At 40.5% G+C, this 21348-nt stretch overlaps 1 protein-coding gene across 2 annotated transcripts in view; it reads right to left on the bottom strand.

The window, feature by feature from the left end:
• Nucleotides 1–1662: 1662 nt before the first annotated feature.
• The window catches only part of SLC38A3 (solute carrier family 38 member 3), a 66423-nt gene continuing 46737 nt past the window's right edge, over nucleotides 1663–21348 (bottom strand). For both annotated transcript variants that reach the window (XM_087709263.1, XM_087709262.1), the window contains exons 5-16: nucleotides 17655–17728; nucleotides 16754–16846; nucleotides 16489–16570; nucleotides 13323–13405; nucleotides 12796–12854; nucleotides 8193–8363; nucleotides 7558–7637; nucleotides 6319–6419; nucleotides 5371–5495; nucleotides 4245–4389; nucleotides 2967–3070; nucleotides 1663–2088 (exon numbers count right to left, since the gene is read on the bottom strand). In XM_087709263.1, coding sequence (XP_087565389.1) covers nucleotides 1984–2088; nucleotides 2967–3070; nucleotides 4245–4389; nucleotides 5371–5495; nucleotides 6319–6419; nucleotides 7558–7637; nucleotides 8193–8363; nucleotides 12796–12854; nucleotides 13323–13405; nucleotides 16489–16570; nucleotides 16754–16846; nucleotides 17655–17728 — 1222 coding nt within the window. In that variant the 3' untranslated portion in view covers nucleotides 1663–1983. The remainder of the gene's footprint in view (nucleotides 2089–2966; nucleotides 3071–4244; nucleotides 4390–5370; nucleotides 5496–6318; nucleotides 6420–7557; nucleotides 7638–8192; nucleotides 8364–12795; nucleotides 12855–13322; nucleotides 13406–16488; nucleotides 16571–16753; nucleotides 16847–17654; nucleotides 17729–21348) is intronic.

Genomic DNA, 21348 nt, shown 5'->3' with positions numbered 1-21348 from the left:
GGAAAAGTGCTGCTACTTAATAAGTTCTTAAATGTTCTGCATGGTGCGACTGGATTTGTACAACACAAAAAGCGTGTTTTTTGTAACCCAGGGCAGAAAGTGCATCTTTAAAATCTCAACCACAGTTTGATTTGAACTGCTAGCTATAGGGCAACAGGGAAAAATGTATTCAGTTTCATTTGCTTAGTATTGTTAATGAGTAGTCCATTGTTTCCTATAAAACCAAAGGAGCTACTTTTGTCTGATGAATGTTGAATGACATTCTTCAGGATTATGACAGAAAAATAGGACAATTTTGCAACTATCTTTATCATCTTCTTGTTGCATAATAAGGACTATATATTAGGGCTATATACTAAATATAATATACATTCAGACTAGAGATAACTGTTTATACCTGGGAACCATCAGAATACCCCTAAAGCTTCAAAATATTTTCACAAGTTACCAATGCAGCACTACAACTAGCCTCATGATCTTCGTTCAAATCTCCTCAGAACGAACCTATTGCATTTTTGTTCCCATGTTGCAAGGACTAGGCTCTACTTACAATGTAAAACAGGTATTAATAAGAGAGAGGAAAAAATTGAATTTTCCAGTCTTGGAATGTTATCTCAGTTTTGATTACTATGTTTTCCATTAAAGTTTTCCACAGTTTAAACATTCTAAAATCATTTTCGCTTCATAAAATCCTGCTTGCTATATGTCATCCACTGTTCAGATGACATACACTTTTCTGTTCAAGGCCTTTATAATTTCATGTTTTAAATCAAGGATGAATCCTGAAAGCTAGCCTTCCCATATATGATGTCGTCTAAAAGTTTTAGTATTGCAACTCCCAGAATTCCCCAGCCAGCATGGTCCATTTATGTAGCATCAAGGGATGAATAATTTGTTAGCATAAGAGTCCAATTAACATAGAATCTTAAAACTGTGATTATTGCTTCCCAGTGAGACAAACAAACAGAAGTTAGGTTTTGAAGTCATGAACAATAGGACCATCCAAACTAAAGCTCAGTTCTGTATAAGAAGAAAGAGAGTTACATTGGCCAATTTCCAGTGCCATCATCTCTTCTCTGCTTCAAATACCCCAGGATAATTCAGAACATGTAAATGGATCCTTGGAAACCAGTGCAAATCTTCATCCCATCACAACTGGTAGTTCAGAAGGCCTGTAGTTTCCCAATATGCCCCCATTAATCTGCCTCCCACTCTAAGTCTTACAGCTATCTAAAAAGTGGCAAGGAGTTCATTGCAGAGGGCAAACAAGGAAACAGAACCAGTGTAAGGGAGAAGGAGAAAAAGTCAGGACTGCCAAGTGACATTTGAAGAGGATTAAGGATCTGTAGTGGAGCTGGGATTGTGACTGATAAGATTTTTTTTTAAAGGAAATAATTATTATTTCTTTCTTAAACCCCTTCAAGCTTCAAAAAGCCTTGGTTTTTCATTCTGTAGCCTCAGTGTAATATTCATATAATATAAAGCTTGGCCCAAGTCAACCATTCAGTAGTGAGCATCAAGTGAGAGCCCTACATCCAAGTTATTTAGCACAGTTGCTCCATTTTCTTCTGGTCCTGCTGACTTTTGAGTCCCCTCAGTGTGGGCCAGCTGAGCTGGGCATATAGAACTGAAGATAGACTGTGTTATCATAGCAGCCTCCCCTCCCTTTCCCTTGAAATGGGCTTATTTTTCCAGTTTATGTGCTCATTTAGACTACTGTTAGCCTGGCCGATCCCAGACTTTTGAGAGAAAATCAAATGCCCAGAGAAAGTAAGAGATTGGCTTCTGGTCTAGTCCAGCCTGCAGCACCTCTGGCTCAGTGTGAGTGTGAGGATTTCATACTGGAATAGCACCCGTGGCTCAGAATGTAACCAGGGATGAAAGAATGATACAGTACTAACACAGGGCAGGGGGCAGGAAATGGATCCAAGCCAGTTGAGTTTCCCAAGGCTTCGTTGTGCATCACGGGGCTCCGAATGTCGCCTAGTGGCTGCCTCCACTCTTTAGGCCACCTGACGTCCAGTCGATGATGATGAAGCTGAGGCTCATGATCATGAAGAGCACCCCGAGGACCGCAAAGAGAGATGCCTGCAGGGAGAAGAGACAGGAGGGAAGGAGAGTGTCACTCGCAGAAAGGAGCCCCCCAAATGGTGGGAGCAGAAACATATTAATGTGTGTCTCTTTCCTCTTCCACTAACTGGAGCAAAGAGAGCAATCTAGACATCCAAAGTCCAGGTCTCGCTGCTTTAATTTGTGCCACTTGTAGTGCAATAAAAATGAGTTGGCAACTGATTCAAAGCATGCTCCTACAGCTATATATGTCTAGACTTCACATAACTTCCCTCCCCTCACTCCAAAAATGAATCATGCAACCATTATGGCTGAGTAGCACTGCAGCTAGGGAGGAAAGACTCATGCCTTCCTTGAAAATTGTGGTTCTGCTCCAGACCAGTTCTTTCTTAATAGTTCCTTTAGAATAAAGATATATTGCACATCCCCATATGGCACAAATGACGATGACATTGATATTTATGATGGTAATTATAAACCATGTATTCAGTTTGAAATCCAAAAATGACAATAGTTTCCATAGATAATATGCAGTACACACAGGGCACATTCTCCTTACCCCCCCCCCCCCCTGCCAAAAAACTATTGCTTAGAAATACTAAATTTCACTATCAGGTGGATTCTCTAAAGCAGAACCTTTTTTTTCTCATCCAGCAATCCATCCAGTGGTGGGATTCAGCCACTTCGGGACAACCGGTTGTTAAGTTTCTGAACAGTTTGGTGAACTGGCTGTTGGAAGAAATCATTAGAGTAGAGAACCAGCTATTAAATTATTCGAATCCCACCACTGAGCCCAACCCTTTGGAGTCTTCATGAATAACTACTAGTAGTTATTAACTAGTCATTACTAGTGATAACTAATAAGTAGCCAAACTGGATTGTTAGAGATCACATACCAGAATCTTGGGAAGGGATTTCATAGGTTCCTTGTCCTTGGGCACGATCCGGATATAGAATATTGCTGGAAAGATGAATATCAGGCAAGGAGCTGAGGTGGCACCTGGGAGAGTCCAACAGAGAACAGGATTTAGGATCTTCAGAAAATGAAACACCCTGGGCTTGACTTTTGTTCACTAATATATTTTTGGGAAAACAAGACAAGCTCTGACAACAGCATCTCCAACCTTGGCCCTCATTCATGGAAGAGTCCAGACCAGCTATTGATTTTCCTCCTAGGATAGTGTTTGAGTTTAAAATCAGCAGGGGGTTGTGGTGGAAGCAACTAATGAGTGGCTAGAAGCATAAACAACAAAGAAGAACCCTTTGGAATTACATGGCAAACAAAGAGGTTTAATAAGATGGCTTTGATCCTGGAAAAACAGCACACTGAGGCACCAGCTCAAGGAGTCCCATGGATGTTCTCAAAGGAGTATGAAATAATTATTGTCCTAATGCAATTTCTATTATTAGAAGCTTGTTTATTTAATACTCCCTTGTGTATTAGAAACACTTTTCAGAAACGTTTTTCAAAATGTAAATGATTTTATCCATATTGATAAACAATATTCATAGTATACCATATTTTTCAGAGTATAAGATGCACCGGAGTATAAGACGCACGAAGATTTTGAAGAGGCAATTTTTTAAAAAAAAGTTTTTGCACTCTTAAGACCTCCTAAAAACGGCCCATTTTTTGTGAAAACGGGCCCTGTTTTTTTTAAAGGTGCATGCATAGCCTTTAGGAGGCTTATAGAGTGCTCCTGCGGGGGAGCAAAATTGAGTAAAAAATGGCCCATTTTTCACTCATTTCTGCCCTCTCCAGCACTCTGTAAGGCTCCTAAAGGCTATCCACAGCCATTTTGGTGAAGGGGGCAGGGTTTTGGGAGGCAAAAAATGCTGCATTCAGTGTATAGGATGCACCCAGATTTTCAGCCTCTTTTTCAAGGGAAAAAGGTGCGTCATACTCCGAAAAATATGGTATATTTTGCCAAAATGCAGAATCCATAATACATAGCAGCAATAAATTAACATCAGTAACTTTTTTATATATCCTCCCTCCCTCCTTTTTCTTTTTTTCTCTGTCACTCTCTTTCTCACTTTCTTTTTTTTTTGCTTTTTGCATTTTGTATTTCTTTTCTTGTTCAGATTAGGTTGTAATATCTTTTAGTATTGTTAAAATCCTTAATAAAAAGTATCTGTTTAAAACAAAATGATTCCTGGAAGGCGAGACTTACCAATTAAGCCAAAGATTCCCAAGATGGAGGGAGCAAAAATAACAAGCAAATTAATAGATGTCAGTAGCAGAAAAGCAATGATAATGTGCCGAATCCAGCTGAAATCCTTGTCTTGAAAAAGCATCTGCTGGATTGCACGGCGAACCTGGAGAAAGACAAAAGTAGTCAGATTCACATTTTAGAAACATGGCAAAGTTCTTTACTGCATATTTTTTAGGTCTGTCTTCATCATAGCTACTTGAATTTATCCTTTTTCCCAATTGAATAGGCTTCTGATCTAATGGCTTAATTTTTAACTTCAGTTCCCATTTATAATTTGGTGGACTACGCCAGCTATGACTATAACTCCTCCTTAACCATCTACCAGCACTTACATCTTGTATACTACTCTCCCCTGCTTGTATCTATCTCAGTGGTGCTATAGTTTTGGACTATGACAGCTATGACTATAACTCCTCCTTAACCATCTACCAGCACTTACATCTTGTATACTACTCTCCCCTGCTTTTATCTATCTCAGTGGTGCTATAGTTTTGAACAGCAGGGGTACCTTGGTACCAGTGGTGGGTTTCAAATTTTTTTGGAACATCTTCTGTAGGTGTGGCCTGCTTTCCAGCTCCACTGGTGGAACCTCTTCTAACCGGTTCGGTAGATTTGACGAACCGGTTCTACCGAATAGGTGCGAACTGGTAAGAACCCACCTCTGCTTGGTACTCAATGACTTTGAAACTCATTGAATTTGGTACTCAACACATTTTAATGTGAAAAATCTGTCCTGATGCTCATCGTTTGTTGCTCAAGGCACAAACTAGAACTTGTTGGTGTTGGCTGCCTTGTGACTCACTATATTATTCCTTATAGGAAAAATTTTGTTTGGTACTCATCGCTTTTGATACTCATTGCACCTCCTGAAACCAATTAATAATTAACCAAGGCACCACTGTAAATTACAGTGACTTTATTGGTTTACAGCCTAAGTTCTCTCTTGATTTTTATTCCTTTTTCAGTATCAAGAATTCATGCAAGATAGGAATTAAATTTTACATGAATATTCCAATTGAAAAAATAGACACACACAACACAACATCACATCTCCTTCTGTCAGTTTTCTGACAGAGGAACTCACCGGGAAGAGAACAATGGGCACTGTTAGTGTCACAGCAATCAACACAGCTACTCGCACACACAAGATCAGCACATCAAGTGAGTCTACTCTGCTGTAGGTGTGAAGCAGTTCTGATTCTACCTGCCCTGTAGGAGACAGCCAAGAATAGAATAGCAGCATTGATCAGGCTAAATATATAACAATGATTTTCTTTGTACAACACTCCCAAAATATTTTTTTTTATAATTGAAGACTATAGAGGTGTTTGTTGTTTCTGGAGGCTGCAAATCATATGGCTGGTGGCATGGACAACTTTGTAAAATGCTAATTACAGTTTTCTCAAATTAACATGTAAGTAATTATATTGCACAACAAGGGAAACTTGATGTACTATTATGTCTTTGTACAGGATACAATGCAAGGATCAGCATTCTTCTTTGGAGGTTCTCTAATGAAATGCATGAGACAGGCCAATCCAAAACACCGTGGAGAACACAAGCTTTGCAAAATGTGAAAGGATCTCTACTGTTGGTGCTATATAGTTCATTAGTGAGTTGAGCATCCAAAGAACATGAAGCTGCCTGCAACTGCACTCCAATGGTTAATCCTTGAGGGAATAAGGTTATAGCTTTAAAAAGACAGTACTTTCTGCCCTCAATGTCTGCCTTTCCTCCATTTAATTAGGAAGCACAGAACATGAGATACATTACAAGCATTCTGGTGGCTTGAAGGCTATCCAAGTCCTTGGAAGGTATATTGGTAGACATACTCCAAAATTGGCAAGAGAGGGATTTAAGAGATCAAATGGATGCCTGAAATCTCTACAAGGCTTAATATATATCCCCACAGCCCTCCTCCCCTCAAAGTTTAAAAAGATTGAAATTCTGGGAGTCACAAAAGGGATACTGATGGGTTGAATGTGGTCCTCAGGACATAGCTGAACTCCTAGGACAATAGAAAGGAGCTTACCATAAAATGTGAGATAACCAAATAGGGCAGCCAGGAAGTACATAACATACATGACTGTGATGGAAATGTTGGAGATACACTGCATCTTCTTCTTGGTTGGGCTAAAAGACAGACAAAAGCTCAATGAGAAGGATTTAACTTATGCTAATCATGAAGCGGTTTTGATTTATTAAAAGCAGGGCACTGTTATCATTTGACTTTCTTCTTCACCTTGCTATTATTTAAAAATAAAAATTCTTGATGAAACTCAATTTTGTATTTTTTAAAAACCCTGAACATTCTTCCTGTGAGTTCATATTACATGATTAGTCACAGGAGTTTAGATGACATGTATACAATGGTGGGATTCAGCCAGTTCGCACCTATTCGGGAGAACCGGTTGTTAACTTTCTAAGCAGTTTGGAGAACCGATTGTTGGAAGAAATCCCATTTTGGTTTTTCCCCCACTTTACAGGGCTAATCCTGTAAAGAAGGCAGGGAGGGAACATTCTGGTGTTGTTTGTACCCTGATCTTTATTGCCCTGCTTACAGAAATTGCTTCTCCAGTTAACCCTTATTACATTGTAACAGCTAAGGCGAAGAGCCCATCAACATGAGTGACGTTGAGTTGGCCACACCACACAGTCACATTACCACCGAGCCACGCATACCCAGCTGGTCATTAGGGCAGAGAACCGGTTGTTAAATTATTTGAATAATTATTTGCATGTGTATCCCTGGTCTATTATGGGCAGAGGGGTGGGCAACATTTGATGAAAATCCTGAGAAATACTAAATGGTTTTTAAATTAAAATGAATCTCAGTTGCACAACCTACGAGATGAAATGCTAGTGAAAAACTATAGCACTGATTCCCAATAAATTGGGAATTGTGCAATTCTAACAGACCACAGAATAAAAGCTCTTATGCATTTATGCATTTGTGAACAGGTATTTGTCCTCCTGCCTACTGAGGATCAACATTCTGGAATGGCAGAAAAGACACAGAACCAACAGAACTAGCCAGTTGGGCTTTTATACTTATAACTGCATGTCTTTCCTATGACATGGAAGGAAGCTGTCCAGAATTTGCTACAATCAATATGCAGTAAATGTGTGCATGCATGAGAAAGAAAAAGAACAAATGTCCTAAAACATCATCTTTATACTCTAAATTCAATAATCTGATGCCTCCTTCAGCTTGCAACACTACTTCGGTGATGTCAACAGTGAGGTATTATTAACATATGTACATACTTACTTTTTCAACTCTGTGTAGATAGGAAGGACTTCAGGATGACACACAAAAGCAAATGCCATGATAGGGATGGTGTAGGCTGTCTGCAAAGTTAAAAGAGAGAAGGGGAAATGTCAGAGAAGCTTTTGCCTGCAAGAGTAATGCTGTTTTAAGCTCTCAGCTATACCCAGGCAAAGGAATTGCGTACCCCAAAAAGTGTTAACGAAGATTAGCAGGGAATAAAAGAATTGGGAACAAATTCTCACAAACAGAATTTGTGATTCCCAGAAACTCAGATCCCTGAACCCCAATCTAGGTGTGTTACTTCCTGAAATTTCTGAAAGCCCTACCCACAGTCAGCATTACCATTGCTGAAAATTCCCACATTTGGATGGCACCTAGGTTGGAGAACGATATATACTGTATTTTTTGGAGTATAAGATGCTCATTTCTGCCCTCCCCAGCCCCCGGGAGCATCCTGAAAGCCTCCTAAAGGCTATGCATGGCCATTTTGGTGAAGGGGCGGGGTTTTGGGAGGCAAAAAACGTTGTATTCAGTGTATAAGACGCACCCAGATTTTCAGCCTCTTTTTTGGGGGGGGTGGAAGGTGTGTCTTATACTCTGAAAAATACGGTATTATTAATTATCACTCATCTGACCTGAGACTTGAGCATGAACAAACTTGAAGAGCAAATGTCTTCCTCTGTGGCCTGCAGAGTAGTGTGTTCATTTTCATAGCTGCTTGTGCTAATCAAGGTGTAATTCAGGTTGCCTGTGTTGTTGATCCGCTCAGGAAGTGGACAAGGAATCTGGAACTTTTTGTAAATGACCTGAGGAAGAAATAAAACCTCATAAGTCCTCATCTGAGGAGGAAGTAAAACCTCATAGGTTCTCAATAATACAATAATCTTCACTTGCCTGCTTCACATATTTTAAAAATATTTTCACTGGATGACCTCAACATTAGGCAAGAAATCAGCTATGTTAGATAGCTCGGGTTATCCAAGGAAAGAATGGCTAATGTCTGTGTACAAGTTTTTGATTGGTGGCCTCAAGCATCAATGTACTCCATGGCATGGGGTCAGCTTATATGCAGAACTGCCTGTCTTCAATGATTTCTGTTTGTCCCATGAGTTCTGGCACAGCGGCATGCTTTGGGTTCCTACTATGAAACAGTGTCTTCTGGTGGGATCTGCCTTCTCTGTCGTAGCACCTGCTCTGTGAAACAACGTTTGGATGTCCCTGACCTGTTTGTCCTTCTGTAGAACCTGGTTCTTCCTCTGAGTTTTAGCCCAGAACATGGGAAGAACCCATACAGAACTAAAGTTCTTGATTGAGATATGTGAGAGTTGGTCTTGGTTAATTTTGTTGTTATTGTCATTTCTGCTATCCCATTATCCTATTTTTCTTTTTATCCTTTTCTGAACATTTATTATACTGTATGTTATCCAAATTTTAATCCTGTGTTTTCAAGTTTCTGCAGATTGTAACTCATCAAGAGTCACTCAGTGACTCAGATGGAAGGCTGAGCAACCTTGAGCCTGGTGAGATTTGAACTACCAAACTGCAGCTAGCTGTCAGCTGAAGTAGCCTGCAATATTGCACTCTAACCACTGTGCCACCTCGGTTCTTAGGTCATGTTGGCCAGACAGAGAGGTCCAATACAAAAGTGCACATATAATATGTTAATACTAGAAATACGATCTCTTCCTATCTTATGTATCCCAATCTCATATTCCCTTGTCACAGGCCTTACTGACTAGAGTTGAGAGGAGTTAAAAAGAAATCTGGAATCGATCAATTTGCCTATTGCTGCTATAACTTTATTTAAGAATCCTGTGAACTACACTTTCCACTGAAATAGCCACATTCACACTCATACATCTTTGTATTAGTAAAACTTAATAATTGAGTTCTAAACATTGTACAAACTTTCCTAATTCACATTTCACAAAACTTGTGATTTTGAAACCCACTTTATGATTTGAATGATTTGACTTTAATACAACGATAGCAGCACAAATATACAGCCTAATCTTGATTGATTGATTTGATTTTGATTGATTTTATTGTATTTATATGCTGCCCTTTCCCCCCGAAGGGGACTCAGGGCGGCTCACAATTCAAATCAGGGAAGGGGGGTACAGACAAAAAATAAAAACGAAACATAACAATGCATAATTTAAAAACACACAACAGTCATACCATTCGAGACGGGGGCAACAGCTCTTTAGCCCCAGGCCTGTCGGAACAGCCAGGTTTTAAGGGCATTTCGGAAGGCCTGGAGAGTGGTGAGGGTTCGAATCTCCACAGGGAGTTCGTTCCAGAGGGTCGGAGCAGCCACAGAGAAGGCTCTCCTCCGGGTAGTCGCCAATCGACACTGGCCGGCGGATGGAATTCGGAGGAGGCCTAATCTGTGGGATCTAATCGGTCTAGTGGAGGTGATTGGCAGCAGGCGGTCTCTCTCATCTTGTATGTTCTGGTAAATCTTATTACACACACACACACACACACACACACACACACACACACACACACACACACACACTGGTTTTTCTTTATAAAATAAACTTAAAACGGGTTCTATAAAAGCCAATGAAACACAATAAAACTACTAAATTGTACTTTGAGACACAGTTGCGGAATTCATTCACCTTCACACAAAAAAAACCCAGGGTAAAATGATACAAATTAAAATCAGGGAGACAGAACATTAACCCACACCAAATCCCACTGAGTAGCTTGCCTGAGGCATCAGGCAAAAAGTAAATTAAATGTCTCCAGGTAGGAGGTATCACAGTGGAACTTCATACCCTGCACCAGCATGAAGCTTGTAAAACATGCTAAGCTTAGGCAGCATGACATGTCACTGATGTATATCATAAAAGAGATTTACTTATATAGCTTCCTAAAGACATTTTTCCATAATGCCATCAAATTACAAATTTTTAAAACAAGAAGTAAGTAGCACAAATGCTCCAGTGATAATTGCACTACCACTATTTTTTGCAAAAGATCACAGCTGCGATTATTTATAGGACTGGAGTGTTAAGGAAAAAATCAAGCTAGCAAGCCCTTCGGGATCATCCTTATCCAAGCCAAAAGTTACAATTTGATTAGTTATGAATATCTTCAATGCAGCAGTCCATGTAGGAGCAAGTAGCTGATTTAAGCTACTGATAAAGGAGAATATTTGCAGCTCAGCGTTGAAATTAAGTATCCCCGGTACTCTCTGAGCTGGATTGTTTTCTTCCTGACATTTCATTACCCAAACTAGGCAACATCATGATGTTTCCTCATTTGGGTAATGAAACATCTGCAAGAAAACAATCCAGCTCAGACAGCTCCAAGGATCTCTGATTTAAACTAAGAACCACTTCTGACCTACAATAGCTTGAAGAAGAGTAAAAAAAAAAATCCCTTCTCCAAGATTGGTAGGCACTTTGAAATTGCATTTTATTAGTATGCATGCTAACATCCCTATGAGGGCTCTGGCACTACTTCCTGTCTTCTCCTGTTGTCCCTCACAATGATACAAAGCTTCTTCTCCCAGAAATAGATCAGTGTTTCTGACAAGGGAGTGAGAATGTAGTGATGCATCTTGCAAAGGCTGGAGGCAAATTGCTTGCAAGCTATTTACTGTGACAGTCTGCGCTTGAGAAAGTAGCACCGTCCAATTTTAGCAATGTCAAATACAAAATCCTCCTCCTTGGCCTGATGACCCAAAAGGAAAAAAAATTTAGGACCAGATTCAAAGGCTAGATACATCTGGTCTGATGGAGGTAGAATCTAGCAGAAATAATTACATGCAAGTAAAGATGCTTTTATAATGAAGTAAAGTATTGCTCCCTTAGAAGTTAGGATAAAATACCTCTCATAAGAACCCTCTTTTAAAATTTGATTCCATTTATCTAACAAATCTGGATCTTCTTCAAGATGCAATTGCACCAAGAATTCTTTTCCTTCCCTGACTCCTATTTTATCTTTATGAGATCCATGTAAAACAGATTAGACTGAGATGTACTATCGTGTTTCCCCGAAAATAAGACAGGGTCTTATTTTCTTTTGACCTCTGAAATAAGCGCTTGGCCTTATTTTGGGGAAAGTCTTATTATTTTTGAGATGCAGGAGGAGGAGAGCGTGGTCACCTCATGGTTGCTGCTTTGTTGCAATATTTTCAGGAAGGGTTTATTTTCAGGGGAGGGCTTATTTTAGCACATGCGCTCAAAAGCCCAATTGAGCTTATTATCTGGGGAGGTCTTATTTTCAGGAAAATGGTAGAATTTTTATAAACAAATAAATGAATAAGCAAAGCTCTTAAATATTTTTTAAACTAGGAAAAGACCCCAAATAAGTCCTTGAAAATGTCCAACCATGAAAGATTTTTCATTAAGATTTTCAGGTAATGTATTTATGTAGTCATGGTAACCAAGCTATCAAATTTCCTCAGTCTTTGTGATGTCTTAGCTACAGCTCTTATTATCTCTAACCATAGGTTGGGGCTGATTAAAAGTTATAATCCAAAACATCAACACTGTTGCATTGAAAAGACTTGCATAAAAGTTTCAATGGAGCGCTCAAGCTCAGAATAAATTTCTCTTTCTTAATCTAACCCTTCCCATCAAGTTGCTATGTGAATAAAGGACACAGGAAAATGTATTTGCCACTCGTAACAGATGCACAAGATGGAAATATATGCACAGGTAATCCTTGCTTCACAACTACTTGTTCAGCAATCATTACAACTTATGATAGTGCTGAACTTATGACTGAACTCATAGTTGTGAGTAGTTGTATTCACGTGATTGTAATCCAGGTCCCCAGCAACCAACTCACAATTATGATGTTGCAGCATCCCATGTTCATATGATCACCAAATGCAAACTTCGCCGCCAGCTTTTGACAAACAAAGTCAATGGAGAAGCTGGCTGGAGGTCACCAATGCTGACTATGTGACATTATGTTTAATGACAATGTAGGCTTCACTTAATAACAGCAACCAGAAGTGCTGTAACTGCTATTGCTAAGCAGCACAGCCATCTAAACGTGTGCTCTATAACCTTACAATTCCTGTTGTTAAGAAAGAACTAATTACAGTTGATAATTAAAATTTCAGTTTTATGCTCATTTTTTTTTGCAAGTAGATCATGTTGAACTTAATGGATCAAACTTCTGAATAGACATGAACAGTTCCGTATCATAAATAAATCTTACATAGAGTTTAAAAAAAAGACTTTATAAACCATCATCATTCAAACTCACCGAAATAAGGAAGAAGACCATGCAGCTGAGAGAAAACCCACTGGCATAACCAAGATAACCTGGAACAAGAGAAAACAAAACAAAATATGCAAGGGATCTGTAATGTAATTTGTAGGTTTGCCGGTTGTACTACATTTCTCTTTCTCTCTGTCATTCTTTCACTATTATTGTCTATAAGGAGGTCTAGCTATTAGAAATTTTTGAAGCACGTGTTCCTGAAAGCAAGGAAGAGTGCTTTGGGTTTTCCGCTTTGCAAAGTCCAAGATCATCCAGTTCTAAATAATACTTTAATTCTCAGTGGTAGATAGCATGAAGAGCAGCACTCCAGTGGATGGGGTATTGGGGGTAATTCACATGCTTTTCAGAAACACTTGGCAAAACAAAATCCCTTGTTCACGTATACTCAGCAATATCCATGCTGCTTTCCCTGCTGATTCCATCTTTCGCCACATAGTCATTAAGCATCGGACAGTCAAAGTGTTTATCATCCTCATAAATGAGAGTTAAGGAACTTAAGTAAACCTTACCTAGTTGTTTCATGAGGGCCAGAGGAAGGATAATGGTGATACTGACCAGGATTACCAGGTAATTTCCATTCATATACCAGTCCCTGAAATGACACAGGAAAAATCACATCATTTGTAGCCACTTGATCTTTGAGTACCATGAGGTATCTCTCCAAACTAAATGCAGCCTAAGCAAAAAAGCGGACAGGTAGAACAGTTAATACAATTAAATCCTACTAATGCATTAAACGCAACTAATGTGTATGGATACACAGAATGTATCCTCACTACCACATTAAATCACGTATGTAGCATCTTGGCTGGGGAGGAGGGAGAAAAGATTGAGGTTCTTGGCAGTCACATGGTCCCCTTGTGCTGTAGGCTCTTTTCTAGAATCATACAATAGGATTAATCTCTCTGTGACTAGTAGACTATGACTGCAAATACCTGGAGAGAGTAATCTTACTATATGGATCTAATCAGTTAGACCACTCTTTTAATTAGAACAAAATTACCAACATCAGCTCTTTAAATTTAGGCTGAGTTTTGCCAGCACAGCTTGGAGAAACAGGACTGAATCTTGAATCTTTAGCACACATTATGTGGAACTCAGCCACTGAATCATGGCACTTCCTTTATTTTTGAGAGAGTTCTGTTTATCTGTCTGTCCGTCCGTCTGTCCGTCCATCCATCCACCCCTCTCTCTTTTTGTCTCTCTTCCCATTTGTCTCTAACCTGAGCACTTGAAACTTTCATTCAAATCTAAGGAAACCTTACCACGTTTCCTTCCAAAGAGAGAGATCTATGGCTAGGTCTAGTCTAAAAGCACACGAGGAAAAGCTGTTTAGCATTTCAGTACCTCACATATTTTTCCATGGGGCTAAGAACAAGAAAAGAAAACATTATAAGCCAGGAAACCAGAATTCTGCATGACTCATGCAATATTAAAAGACAGATACATCTGGGTATGAACAGGCTTAATTTTCATAATCCAACAAAGAACACTATTTTTGGAAGGCAATTTTATATTAACTATTTTATGGGGAAAGCTTCGGGATTAAAAAGAGTGGGTGTGGAAACTCATAAAGAAATGAGAGGCATTTCAAGCAAGCAGAGACAAATATCTAAGAAGTGGGAGAGGGGACTGGTTGTAAGAATTTCAGGGTATAAAGAAATCCTTGTCCGGAATCAGGACCTGACAGACCTCCAAAGTCCCCTGAAAATAAGCCCAGGGTTTTTAGTCTTGAAAGGCACTGTAAGATGCAAGTTAGAAGGCAGCTCCTTCAGCCTTGGTCCATGCAAAGACCTCTCGTAACAAGAAGCAGTCCAAGAGGAACCAAGGCAGGAGATTGCTTTCGTCCCCAGTTTACTCTTACAGCCTGTCCAGGATGAGCTCCATATAGACCCCAAAAGCTGAATCACCACCTATTTTACCCATCCTGTTTCCTCAGAAGCTAAACCCTTGCTCTTCTTCCATTCTAAAAGTCCTAGTTTGATCTTTAGCCTGCTTTTTAGATTGGCTGCAATTAAAGGGCACATTTTGTCTCCAAGTACATGCCAATACCTCTGCTGAGCTTGTGGTATTCAGCTTTGCAACGAGGGACAGTCCAAATCTAGCCAAAGATATACCTTTTTCAGAATATACCCCTTACGCACAGCGTTCTTAAAATATCAATGTTTTCAGATTTGTTGGGTACACACACTGTGCACTACAATGACTGAGTGCATGTGTTGCGTTACCTCATAAATCACGATCAAATCCTACAATAGCTGGGTTCATACCACAGTCTAAGCCAACCCAACAGGCCATATCATTGGTTAGGGCAATACAAGAACCTTAGTCATCATTTTAAAATGTCTTCTTTGCAGTCATTGTGTGCTCTGCTCCTTTAAATAAGATTTTCCAATGATAATGAAATATTCTATTCTGCTGTCATGCTGGCCATGTACATTTTCAGAGTGTCCAGTCTTGGGACTAATGCCAGATAAACATACCGCTGATAACCCAAAACATCTATAAGAATGTCTTGGATGTATCTCACACTGAAGGACAGAAGCAAATATGACTTTCCCCTCGTCATGTCTCAGATAGGCCTAAAGAGGAGTGATCGATACATCCAAGAGAGCAGATCTCTCGCTGCCTACTGCTATACTAATTTTCCCAACTAACCCTTCCACTAGGAGGAAATATTTCCTTGGGTTTGCTAGGGTGGTAGAAGGCGTGCTGAAGCCCAGCCAGCTCATGAGCAGAAACACAGATCTGACTAATACATCCTAGGGCAGAAGGAAGTGGAGCATCACACATGGATTGGAAGTTCACTTTGGTTTAATCCTGTGCAGAGGGTTTATTCCACGTTGGCGTCAATCAAAAATAGTAGTGGCTTAATGCTGTGAAATCCCTGTAACAGATTGTCCAGAGGAGATAAATCTCTGTACTACTAAAGAGATGTTAAACGGAGCTGAGCCACAGAGAAGGAGAAGGTGGGGAAAGCAGAGAGCTCGCAAATAAAGACGGGAGAAGAAATGGATGTCTGAGAGTCCAAAAGGGAGGAAATGCACCCAAATGTTTAAACTACAGTACGATTGAAGCATTTCTGCAATGGCATTTCTCCCCACATTCCATTTCGCTTTGGGGCCTGGGCTAATAATCCAAAAATAGTTTTGTAATGAACCAGCTGTCCTCTTTTGCTTTGCTGCTTCCCTCTGGCTGGCCACCCAGCTTACAGCTACACCTTGTCTTCATTGACCATGCAAAAGACTAAGAGCTGGGGTTCAGGATCAGATAGTAAACATAATTGGCACCCACCATAGAGACAATTTGCACTTAAATTGGAGAGACATAAACAAAATAGGCACCCAGGGCAGAGCAGGGATATTTAAAAAATTATCCCTGATGTAACTGGACAGAAATAAATTATGGGACTGAAATAAATGAATTTCATGCAACAACAAGCTTCTGTGTGCATGTGTGTGTGTGTGTGTGTGTGTGTGTGTGTGTGTGTGTGTTCAAAGCTTAATATATACAAATTCAGCCAATTACATTTTTTTTCAATGTACTACAGCCAAGCACACTATCTATTGCTGACATTACACCCTCCTTAGGCAGAACAATGTGAATATGGCGTATAAATATAGAAAATGTAGAAAAGTAAGAGACAAAATGGAAGACGTGGATGGGGACACTTACGCTGTTTTCTCTTCCAGAGCAAGGAAGGTCTGGATAACTAGAGGCAGTTCAGACTTCACAATGTATAGGTAGCTTGACATCGCTGAAGAAAGAGACAGAAGTTAGCAGAGGACAAAGGCCATTTAAGATCCAGAGGGGAAATTATTTAGGAATGCATTTTTGCCTGCATGATTCCTTCTTCTACAATGCTTTCTAGGAAATCTAGGTAAAAAGGCTTTTACAGTATTTAGAAAGGATGATGTGAACATGACTGGTTTCTTCCTACCTCCAATGTTTTGTAGTGTTATAGCAAGGGCAGCTGCCAATTTCCCTGGTGTCCCAAAGGCTCTGTAACCCAGTTGCTCATAGGCTCGGATTCCTACGTGATATCAAAAAAATTAACAAAAGAAAAATGACATATGAATGAACCCACACCATTTCAGTGACATAATGAACCTTTGCTCATAACAAACGCAATTGGAATAAAAACAACAGCCGTTCTTGCATACACGGCAAGCCCTGCAAATTACATTTCTAAAATAAAACACACAACATTGACAGATTGATCTTAATCTCTGTCTTGGATTGGTTTTTATTATATTATGGTGAAGATTTCTTCTCCACTGCTTAGGTGGAGAATCAATCAAGGCATTTAGCAAAAGTACTAGTAGTTCAGCTGAAGTCTAAATGTAACCTTTGGAATGAGGATGGGATTAAGTGAAACCACCAACAAAGTCAGATTTAAGGAAGTTGAAGTTGAACCAGCACTACCATTAGGGCAATTATACCCTAACCACCTCCTTTTGTTTAGTTTAATTGTTTTAATTTATTAATTTTTTATGTCATCCATCTCCCCTACAGCGTGACTCTGGACAGTTTGTTCACTAGCTTTGGGAACAGGAGTACCAAATAACAGCATGTCGACATACAGTGACTGAAGATAGAAAAGACACTCAGATCTAAATTTGCTGAGAGGGCATCAATGCAATTGCCCCACAGTCTACTTATTTATTTAGCAGCTATTCCACCTTTTGTCCACCATGGAATTCAAGACAGAGTAAATGTAGTCTCAGTTGATCTTCTAGCTGAATACGTTAATTTAGTCACAGCCAGATGCCGTATCACATAGCATAGGACTGACTGAATTGAACCACCTGTGTGTTCCTCAGCAGGTTTATCACACTTACCAACAATCCCTGAGGATTTAAGCAGCAAATGTATAGAATAGCTTGACAAGAGAGCTACAGTAGTCAAGAGGAATCTAGGGAGAAAAAGAAGATATTTATATGATTTATATGACTTGGATAATATTGGACAAAAATAATAATAATAAGGAATCTCAACTTCTTTTACAGTATAGTGGACAAGGTTTAAGGTTTAAGGTTTAAGGTTTATTGGGATTTATATGCCGCCCTTTTCCCTGAGGGGACTCAGGGCGGCTTACAACCACAAGGGGGGGGGTGCAAGGTCAAAAACAAAACAATATGTGCACAAAGAAAAATAATAAAACACAACTTTCATTCAGCAATCAAACACTCGGGCGGGTAATTGAAAACCTATCCCCAGGCCTGCTGGGAGAGCCAGATCTTGAGGGCTGCGCGGAAGGTCTGGATAGTGGTGAGGGTACGGATCTCCATGGGGAGCTCGTTCCACAGGGTCGGGGCAGCAACAGAAAAGGCTCTCCTCCGTGTGGTCGCCAGTCGGCATTGACTGGCAGATGGGATTCGGAGGAGGCCCAGTCTGTGCGATCTAATTGGTCGATTTAGGGAGGTAATCGGCAGAAGGCGGTCTCTCAAGTACCCAGATCCACTACCATGGAGTGCTTTAAAGGTGGTCATCAGTATCCTGAAGCGCACCCGGAGACCAACAGGTAGCCAATGCAGCTCGCGGAGGACAGGTGTAACGTGGGCGAACCACGGTGCGCCCACTATCACTCGCGCGGCTGCATTTTGGACTAGCTGTAGTCGCCGGATGCACTTCAGGGGCAACCCCATGTAGAGCCCATTGCAGTATTCCAGTCTAGAGATCACAAGGGCTCGAGTGACTGTTGTGAGAGCCCCCCGGTCTAGGTAGGGCCGCAACTGGCGGACCAGGCGAACCTGGGCAAATGCCCCCCTGGTCACAGCTGACAGCTGGTGATCAAAAGTCAGCTGTGGGTCCAGGAGGACTCCTAAGTTGCGGACCCTATCTGAGGGGTATAAAATTTGACCCCCCAGCCTAAGCGTTGGTGTATTAGCCAAATTATTGGGGGGGAAACACAACAGCCACTCGGTCTTATCCGGGTTGAGTACCAGTTTGTTAGCACTCATCCAGTTCCTAACGGCCTCCAAACCCTGGTTCATCACGTCCACCGCTTCATTGAGTTGGCACGGGACGGACAGATACAATTGCGTATCGTCCGCATATTGATGGTATTTTATCCCGTGCCTCCGAATGATCTCGCCCAGCGGTTTCATGTATATGTTAAATAGTAGGGGGGATAGGACCGAACCCTGAGGTACCCCACATGTTAGGGGCCTCAGGGACGATCTCTGCCCCCCGACCAACACCGACTGCGACCTGTCCGAGAGGTAGGAGGAGAACCACCGTAGAACAGTGCCTCCCACACCCACCTCCCGCAGTCGTCGCAGAAGGATACCATGGTCGATGGTATCGAAAGCCGCTGAGAGGTCAAGGAGAACCAGGATGGACGCATAGCCTCCATCTCTGGCCCTCCAGAGATCATCGGTCAATGCGACCAAAGCGGTTTCTGTGCTGTAACCAGGTCTGAAGCCGGACTGGAAGGGGTCAAGATAGCTAGCTTCCTCCAAGGCCCGTTGAAGCTGAAAGGCCACCACCTTCTCAACAACCTTCCCGATAAAGGGAAGGTTGGAGACAGGACGAAAGTTGTTTAAGATGGCTGGATCTAACGATGGTTTCTTCAGGAGGGGTCTCACCACCGCCGTTTTAAGTACGGCGGGGAAGTGCCCCTCCCGAAGGGAGGCGGTGACAACCGCCTGGATCCAGCCATGTGTCACCTCCCTGCTGTTAGCCACCAGCCAGGAGGGACACGGGTCCAAAATACAAGTGGAAGCACTTACAGCTTGAATGGCCTTGTCCACATCCCCAGAGGCAACTTCCTGGAACTCAACCCAGAGCTGATGTAACAAGTGATCCTGATGTCTAAAAGTCTAAAGTCTAAAAGGAGAGGGTATGGTCTTCTACACAGTTTTCCAAAGCCACATCTGGAGCATATCTCAATTACTTTGTCTTATTTGTGAAATATTCCCCAAATTTGATCTAATTCCAAAAGCAATCCTCTAATTTCTGAACAAGGTATCTGGAGTTTTTTAATTAGACTTCACAAAAGGGACGCACTCAGTATGAAGTACCCAGGTGGCTTTCTTCAAATTCAAACTCCTGTCCTGGATTTGTAACTGTTGGACTACAACTTCACAATCCACAACCATCCTAATCAATTCCAAAGTCACTAGAATTCCATATATTTGGGATTACATGAGACTGGAGAAGGTTCAGGAGAAAAACCAAAAGGAAACAAAATATACAGTACTTATTTCTACAATCAGCAAATGGTGCAATTCTTTAAACAAAAACCCAAAGATTGAGAAACAGATGCACACTTATTGCCCAGAAATATGAATTAGTATAGCTTTACTATCTGATTACTTTATTTACACCATCCTACTTGATAAACTCACAGACTGAGGATGATGAAAGGCAGGGCATGGAGAGGAAGGTAGTTTCCTTACAGCATTACCTTGATATGAAAACTATTATGTACTGGCTCCCCTGAAGACATGCACTCAAAGCAACAGCAGTGATATATTTTGATCTGTCCTAATACGAGTGTGTTATATAACCCTTTAATTTGTAAAAGGTGAATTAATTCTACCCAGAGGATAATACATTGGGATGGAAGCCAGGAGAATACAGGGCGAAACCCACACCCACATATGAATGCACTGACAAACAGCTGGGAAGTACCGATATTCTCTCCCAGCATTAGCTATCCTACATCTGGATGGAGGTTTTGTTCATTCAAGACTGAACTATTGTTTCAATTGTTGAATTCATCACTTCAAGAGCTACCTCTGTACTAATTATTTATTATTTAACTCCACGAATAAATGACATGCAAATAATTCTATTCTAGTTAAGTACATATTTCCATTATCAAAAAGAGAAAAAATTAAAAAGTTTTCCAGAAGATAATGCCCCGATGCTATATTCAGATTCTATCACATAATATAGAATATAAAATAACCATATTGAAAGAAGCAAGGGTGTTTAGAAAACTCGGTGATTGCTTTGAAATTGTTTATTGTGTATTAAATTTTCCAATATCCTGTTTCCTCTCCAGCCAGCATATTTCTATCACCACACATAAAGATGAAAGGGAATGAATTGTTGCCCAAAGAGGCAAAGAAAAAATACATTTATGACAATATACATTGCTAAATATTCACTAGGTCAGATCTGAAACACCAGGATTTTCATTCAAATTTGGAAGTAATTAGAAACACAGTAAAATAAAAAGAAATGTTGCTACCATGGCTACTTGACCTTCTTCATATGCCCTTAATTTTGTATCAGTCATCCCCATCCTGGCATGAAGTAGGATAGAAATGATGGTTACAATTAATCAACATAGCTACAATGAATTCTTCCAATTATAGTGCAACTTTAATAAGAGCCTTGCTCTAAAGCTGGAAAGTCCAAAAGTGGAGGTCAGAAAACTCAAGGGGGGTAACCAAATCCATGAAATCAAAGACCCAACCTTATTTTATGGGCTTGGGTTATATAGTCATAGGAACTATCTGGACATTTTTGATGCCTCCTGCCAGATAGTCCTAATGTAAAATATACTTTGTGGAAGTATTT

Source organism: Thamnophis sirtalis, unplaced genomic scaffold (assembly GCF_051295495.1).
Source record: "Thamnophis sirtalis isolate CommonGarterSnake01/CBP01778 unplaced genomic scaffold, rThaSir2_p1.2 scaffold_3, whole genome shotgun sequence".
NCBI classification, from domain to species: Eukaryota; Metazoa; Chordata; class Lepidosauria; order Squamata; family Natricidae; genus Thamnophis; species Thamnophis sirtalis.
This window is presented reverse-complemented; position numbering and strand designations above follow the sequence as displayed.